The sequence below is a fragment of the Microtus ochrogaster genome, unplaced genomic scaffold (assembly GCF_000317375.1).
Source record: "Microtus ochrogaster isolate Prairie Vole_2 unplaced genomic scaffold, MicOch1.0 UNK57, whole genome shotgun sequence".
Classification (NCBI taxonomy): domain Eukaryota; kingdom Metazoa; phylum Chordata; class Mammalia; order Rodentia; family Cricetidae; genus Microtus; species Microtus ochrogaster.
In genome coordinates, this window is record NW_004949155.1 from 373,557 (window position 1) to 381,188 (window position 7,632).

The following is a 7,632-nucleotide window of genomic DNA, read 5'->3' on the forward strand; positions in this document are numbered from 1 at the left end:
GTGCGCCACCATCGCCCGGCTAACAGTCTTTTTAAAAAGGTGTTATGTATATTGTGAATTCATAATCATATAAAAATGCTTATTTGCCTTCTTAAAAAGAAGCCCATATTCACACGATTATAAACTCTATAATAATGAAAATGAACAGACTACTATTATAAACAAATGGATAAAAATGCAATAGAGTTGGGGTGATGCTTGGGAGAAGATACTGCTAAATACATTCTGTATAATTCTATTATGATTATTTAAAGTACAGAGAGAGAGAGAGAGAGAGAGAGAGAGAGAGAGAGAGAGAGAGAGAGAGAAAGGGAGAGAGAGAACTAGTCTAAAATGCCTATATGGCCATTTTTCTTTAAGGACAAGGGAGAGGGAAATGATTGAGATAAAGTGCCCCCCGAACTTTCAAGACGCTGTAACTGATCTTAAGTGGCATCATGATCACATGATGTGTTACATGGGTCATAACTTATCAAGTGCTACGTTTGTGTACTTTATTATGTGCATATTCCAGTAGTCAAGATAAATACTTTATTAACATAATTTTGAAGATAAAACGGTATAGAAATTACTCATCCTTAGAATGTATAAAATAGTTAACAGAAAGTCTCAAAAGAAGTTTCAGATAAGGAGTGTGAGCCCATCTTTTTGCCTTTACACTGACATATGGACGTTATAAAACATAGCTTCATTGTTGTTCATTTAGCAATAACTAGAAATCTTCGTTGGCCTGTAAAACACAAAAATAGCTGAGTGAAAAAAATTGAAGCTCAGCGTGTCCAGGAGGTGACTTCATGGACCAGCATGCTGAGAAGAGTGAGGAAGAATACCAGGTCGGGTTGAATTAGTTAGGAAACCGAATACCAAAGAATGAGACCGAGACATCATATCACAGTTAAGGTATTGGTTTTCCATTTGATATTGTTTTTCTTTAGTAGATGGGAATAATTAAGTCTGACTCAAACTGTGAGCAGGGTTTCACTTATAAATGAAGAGGGTTTTATAAAACCAAACTAAACTTAGTTTTACTTCGAGAAATACCAATCTAAGACAAAGAACATGTTACCCTTCTGGTGAATGGAAGAGACCAGAGGAAAAGACCCTCCAATCGGACCTCACATACACCTTGGCAGAGCTGAGAAAAGAACACTACTTTCCACAAGACTCTCCGAAGGCATGACCAACAGATCAACGCAAAACAGCACACGTGCTGTCATATAGAGCATGCACACCCATTTGTGTATTGAACACAGGTCTGCCCGGTTTGGCCAAATACTTGGTCCTGAACCTCCTACATTGCTATTGTAATAGCATTCGCATTTAAAAACAAGGATTGGAAAATGTCATGGATAGCTGTCAGAATGAGTGGCCTCTGAAGGAGTTTCAGGGCACTGGATCACTGAACATAAAACAATAATCACTACCATCAAGAACTTGGAAGGATTCCAATTGTGGTGCAGATGGCAATCTGACATATTTTGTCTTCCTTTACAATATTCCGCTGCATTCCTGGTTTGTGGCTAAGCATTAGCCCAACTACTGTGGCAGCACTCCCAGAAAATCAAGCAACTGACTTTTCTTCCTGGCAGAGTGTTTAGATTACGCATCCTCAAATACAAATGCACAAATGCCTGAATGAACAGGACCTACTCTGCTGTGCAGCCACAAGCAGTTCTGACATATAGGAGGAAATTCAGTTCTTACTGTTTAGTCAACTCTGTACTTGCCTTCTGCTCATCCCAACACCTTCTGACTCAAGCCAACACAAACTTATCTTTTACTCTAATACTTCTGGACCTTTCCTGTTGATGTCCCCTAAAGCTACAGTGCCTTGTAAACCATGAACTCTTCCCATTCTTTTCATCCTTTAGAGCTCAGCTCCTTTTTGACTCTTCAGGAACTGCCTCCAATCTTATACTTCCAACAAAACTGCCATTCACTACTCCCGTGTTTGGACTATATGTAAATTGACTCCTGCTGATTTCCACCAGTTTTATCTGAGCCATTTTAATGAAATAGAGCTAAGAACTCCTTGAAAATCAGATGGTGTGAAAGAAAGGTCTTATATTCTGAACTCTCATAAAAGGATTCAAAGCCTGATCTCTTTCACTTGTAGCTGCCTAAGTCTGGACAGGCAAACTCACCCCCACCCCCAGCCAGTTTTCTCACCTTTAAGATATATATTATTCAGACTAGTTACGATGGAGTGATTTTAATATGAGAAAAGTAAAACACACAAACAATGCCTGTCACCTAATAAGTGCTGCATAAAGGGTTAGCCCTCATTACCACTGACTGCAAGCTCCACATGAAAGGGAATAGTCAATTGATCCTCACCAATGCACCAGACAAATACCCAGCACTGTTTCTGGCATAGGCATATGTTCAAGAAATAATCTGTTGAGTTGGCGGCAGCCTTAATGACTACGATTATCATGAATATCCGCCCCCCCCCACCCTGAGAATCCTCTATTAAGCCTTACAGAAAAACGTAATGCCTCACAGAAAAACTAGAAAAACTTCAAATGCAGCATCACTGAACACCCCCATCACTTAATGCTTCTGCTTCATCTCGGTTGTTTCTCTTTGCGAATTCTCTTCCCTAACAGAAGTTCGAATCCCGCACAAGCATGAATCAAACTGGCTGGTCAGAGGTGGGAGGGGGCGGGAGTGGAAGCCTGAGCGGGGCGTGGTCACCACGTCGCAGAGGCTGACTGCGCCTGCGTAGGCTGCGGCAAAGCTAACTGCTCTTGGGCTTTCGCTCATAGCTGGCTACTGCCTGGGTAAAAAGACCGTCTTTCTTATCAGCTCTCACTTTTGGTCCACACAGCTCCCGGGCATCAGGCTTCGGCTCTGTGCCGAGGTGCTAACACACCTCCGATCGTCTCTCCTACGGGTCGCTGACCTCCGCGTTCGCGTTCCTGTCTCCTGGAACCATGTCTCTGGTAAGCCAGAATGCGCGCCACGGCAGCGCAGAGACCACTGCAGATTACAGCGACGGCCAGGGTGAAATGCAGGCTACTAATGCCTCCGGGCCCCCCACCTCCATGCTAGTCTCCGAGGCTCCCCAGGGCCCTGAGATCCCAGTCGATCCACAGGGGGCCAGCGCTCCCCAGGCTGCGCAGGACCCGAATGACCTCGAGGTTCTCATCGACGAGCAGTCCCGACGTTTGGGGGCGCTCAGGGTCCACGACCCTCTAGAAGACAGGTCGGTTGCTTTGGTGAATTTCATGCGCATGAAAAGTCAAAGTGAGGGGTCTATCCGGCAGTCAGACATGCTGGAGTTTCTCAGAGAGTACTCAGATCAGTTCCCTGAGATTCTCAGACGAGCCTCAGCTCACCTGGATCGGGTCTTTGGGTTGAATCTGAGAGTTCTTGATCCTCAGACTGACACTTACAACCTAATCAGCAAACCAGGTCCCCAGAACACTGAACGGCTAGCAGAGACCCTGGACATGCCAAAAGCAGGTCTCCTGGCCTTGGTCCTAGGGCACATCCTCTTGAATGGCAACCGGGCAAGGGAGGCCTCCATATGGGACCTGCTGTTAAAGGTTGATGTGATGGATGAGCCTCAGAGGATCAACAACCTCTTTGAGAACGCAAGAAACCTCCTCACTACTGACTTTGTCCGTATGCGATTTTTGGAGTACTGGCCAGTATATGGCACTAATCCCCTTGAATTTGAATTCCTGTGGGGCTCTAGAGCCCACAGGGAAATCACAAAGACGGAAGCCCTAAAGTTTGCAGCAGAGGCCCATGATGAAGAACTCTGGAACTGGCCAGAAGAATATAGCAAGGCTTTGGAAGCTGACAAAGCCAAAGAGAGAAGCCAGGCTGCTGGCTTAGAGTTCTGGTCAGAGGACACTATGAATGATAAAGCAAATGACTTGGTCCAGTTGGCCATTAATGTCACTGAGGAGTTGCTGCCTATACATCAGGATGAGCTATTGGCTCATACTGGTAAAGAGTTCGAGGATGTGTTCCCAAACATCCTCAGTAGAGCCACTCTCATCCTTGATCTGTTTTATGGGTTCTCTCTGATTGAGGTTGACACCAGTGAGCACATCTACCTCCTTGTCCAGCAGCCAGAATCAGAAGAGGAGCAAGTAATGCTAGAGAGCCTGGGCAGACCCACCCAAGAATATGTGATGCCGATCCTGGGTTTGATCTTCCTGATGGGCAACCGTGTCAAGGAGGCCAACATCTGGAACTTGCTCCGGAGATTTAGTGTGGATGTAGGGAGGAAGCATGCTATCACCTGTAAGCTTATGAGACAGCGTTACCTGGAATGCAGGCCACTCTCCTACTCTAATCCAGTTGAATATGAGCTGCTTTGGGGTCCTCGGGCTCACCTTGAAGTCACCAAAATGAAAGCCTTGGAATATATGGCTAGGCTCTACAGAAAGAGGCCACAGGACTGGCCAGAGCAATACAGGGAGGCCATGGAAGATGAAGAGGCCAGGGCCAGATCCGAGTCAACTGCCATGTTCTTCTTTGGCTCCATGTGAAGTCTGATGTTTCACATTAGTTGAGTGGCATCAGTTAAAGGGGCCTTTGGGAAAGGGGCCCTGGTGTCCCACATCAGAAGTTGGGAGGGTTGGGGTAAAGCGTACACCTTGTGCTTATCGTGTTCCAATTCTAAGAGTGTTTCTTTCCTTCTAATATACGCTAATTATCTTCAAGATAAGTGTTTGTAAATGAAAATTGCTCAATTTCTCCTTCTGTCTTGTTTCAGTATAAATGTTCAGCTAACTGTGTAAAATTATTGGTAATATTTACGTATTTGAAATAACCAGTAAAATAAGCTAAATAACAGTAACAATACACACACGTACACAAACACCCCCCAAACACAAAGCCCCTCATTCGTGGTTGCCCTCCTTTTGAGTCTATTGTTGTGTTAACAAACAAACTAATAAAAACAAAAGACTGCCACTTACCTGTATTTAATTTGCTGTTGCAGAGTGCAGTAAAAATAAAGTATAATGAATTAGATGCCATGCTTATGTCCTCATTTATTCTCTAAACATTCATCAGGTGCCCGTGTGCAGAGAACAAGGCTGTGTGCTGGGGATATAAGGGTAAAGAATTTCCATCTGGGCCTCAGAACTTCCATCTAAAACAGGAAAGTCATGGAAGTGAACCAGCAACTACATCGTTCTGTGGCAAGTGGTATAAGAACATGGAGTGGGCTGGGGTGTTCTATGAGAGTCCACATTTAACTCCGGGCTACATGATGAGAGGGCAATGCAGTGCAAGGAAGGTTGGGGAACGGTCAGGAGTATGAAGCAGGAAATGGGTGAGGGTATAGTCAAGCAAGGTGGTGGGGAGGCCGAGGTGGAGTGAAAGGCTGGGGACACAATTTGCTTTAATGGTATCTGGGAAGTGCGTGATACCTGAGACTGAGGTGAAGGACAAAAGGAGAACCTGGTGAAGGTATAGACTGTAGGTAAAATACCCATGGAAGTGTGTGTGTGTGTGTGGGGGGGGGCTGAGAGTCACTCAGAAAGACTATGTTGAGTACAGAAGGGGAGTGGGAGAGAGAAATCTGTGGCAGGGGGTAACAAAGGTCCCATCTCCTGGGGGCGGCTCTTAGGAGATAGTAAAAGCCTTCTCAAATACAGCTGGTCTAGTATTCAGTCAGATTTAATCCACACCCCATACCCCGCGCTAGCACTGTTTATTTCAACACCCAAGCTGTTAACGTAAAAGTTAACGTTTTAGGTCTATTCATCCTGGTTCCTCTGACAGTTTCTAACCTGGCTCACACGCTTTCCTTAGAAAGCTTGCTGGTAAGTTTCTGAGAGGCATTCCTGGCACCGGGGTGGGTATCGTGCAAAAAAAAAAAAAATCTCCTCTGACTAGGGAAAGACAGTGGTGCCTTCCAGTACTGGATGCTGTATGATGCTGTATGCGTTCTCATTTCCTGGCATCCTCAAGCTTTCTCCCCTTTGCATCCTTTTAATTATCAGAGGTTTCTCCGAAGTGCCACCTCCTAGCAGATGGTAGGGAATAAGCAGACATTTCTCACATTTTTCTTAGCCCCAGAAAGATAACAGTATAATTCAAACTCAGGAATTGGACAATGAGGGGAGAGATACATCCTTTTGGCCCCCAAGTCTGACCTGCGGTGGCGCAGGAACCCAATTAAGAGCAGCCGGCTGGAGAAAAAGACTGCGCAGGCGCACTCAGCGGTTGCCAGGGCGATATAAACCCCGCCGGGTCTCAGTAATCTCTGCTGTAGTAACATTCCAAGAACTAAAGGCTTACAGGCAAGTGGTGGGAGTAGAGGGTGGGATTTCTGGTGACCAAAAAATTAATACCTGGAGATCCCGAGTTGATGGACTTCGGAGAAACGGGGTAAGGAGGGTTTGGGGAAGTGGGGGAGAGTATACAACTCAGAATTTGTGACCATAGTCCTACCCAGGCAATAAACTGCAAGGGTCTCTTCAGTTTTCTTAGACCCTAAATTGGTTTATGCTTGCAGAGTGAGGGAGAGAAGGGGAGCAAGTCGATCAAGGTGCCAAGTGTTTCTTGCTGTGACTTTTTGGATTGGTGCAGAGTCCTCAGCCACATCAGCTTTTCAGGGATCTCCAGGACAGAAACCTGACAAGGGAAAGTTGTGGCATCTGGATGGGCCAACAGTCCATATAAAGCTCCAATTGTTTTAGCACTAAATATGTGCCAGGAGCTGTGCTGGGTTTTTCACGTGCTTCACTCTCTAATCTTTCCCTCCACTCTTCAAGAGCATTTAAACGTTTGCATTTGACACGAAGGCAGACTGAAGTTTAACTAATATTCCCAGGGTAACTAATACTCCCAATGTCACACAACCACCAGTGAGACCTGAGCTTCCAGTCCAAGAACCTATGTTCTCACTCAGATTTGCAGACTCTCAAGACACAGGAAAAGTTAGCATGTCCAGGGAGTGGAGGCAAAGCAATATTCTCCAAAGGAGGAAGGAGGATGAGAGAGAGGCTGGAATTTCTCCAGGCTCATTCTTGTGCTATCACTAGGGCTCCACTGAGCTGGGGAGAAATAGACTCCACATTTCTGTGTACTCTCCCTATTCTGTCCGTTATTCTTGCGCAGTCTGCTCTCTGTAAGCCCCAGCCTTATCTACTGCTTTTCACCCAGACGAGTCAGCATTCCTGGACCATCAAAAGTCTTTAGTGGTTTTTTTTTCAACTCTGAAGGAACAATAACTTGACAGAACTTCCCACTTGTCAAGAGCTGCTCAAAAGCACAAGAATAAAAGTAGAAAATAGCCCTGTGTCACAGCTGCCACATGCAACTTTCCAGAAGTGGCAAATATGACGCGCGCATGGTGAAGGAAAAGATGTAGTATCTCTGTGGTCACAGCTCTTTCTTTGCGGGCCAAGAGATAATCAGGAATTTTCCCTCTTTCAGGCACCAAGTTAGAACTGACACGAGTAGGAGAAACACTTAGCAGTGGAAATAGACAGTTGGTGAACAAGGCTTATAGAAGGCACTGCAAGAATCACCCCAATGGACATCAGCCAGCAGGCCTCAAAACCCCAACTCAAGTACCTTCGTCATTCATGCTAATTAATTTGAAGAAATGGGCCTTGGGAGAAAGCTAAATTGGTAAAGTGCTTGTTTTGCAGGTAT

The 7,632-nt window shown here is 45.3% G+C and overlaps 1 protein-coding gene across 1 annotated transcript; it reads left to right on the plus strand.

Moving 5' to 3' along the window:
- Positions 1-2,723: 2,723 nt before the first annotated feature.
- Magee2 (MAGE family member E2) lies at positions 2,724-4,995 on the plus strand. The gene has a single exon (XM_005369708.2). The coding sequence runs from the start codon at positions 2,937-2,939 to the stop codon at positions 4,506-4,508; it is 1,572 nt and encodes a 523-aa protein (XP_005369765.1). The 5' UTR covers positions 2,724-2,936; the 3' UTR covers positions 4,509-4,995.
- The last annotated feature ends 2,637 nt before the right edge of the window (positions 4,996-7,632 follow it).

Bases quoted from the DNA above. Each gene is read 5' to 3' on its own strand.
- Magee2 (XM_005369708.2), top strand. From the start codon at position 2,937: ATGTCTCTGGTAAGCCAGAATGCGCGCCACGGCAGCGCAGAGACCACT.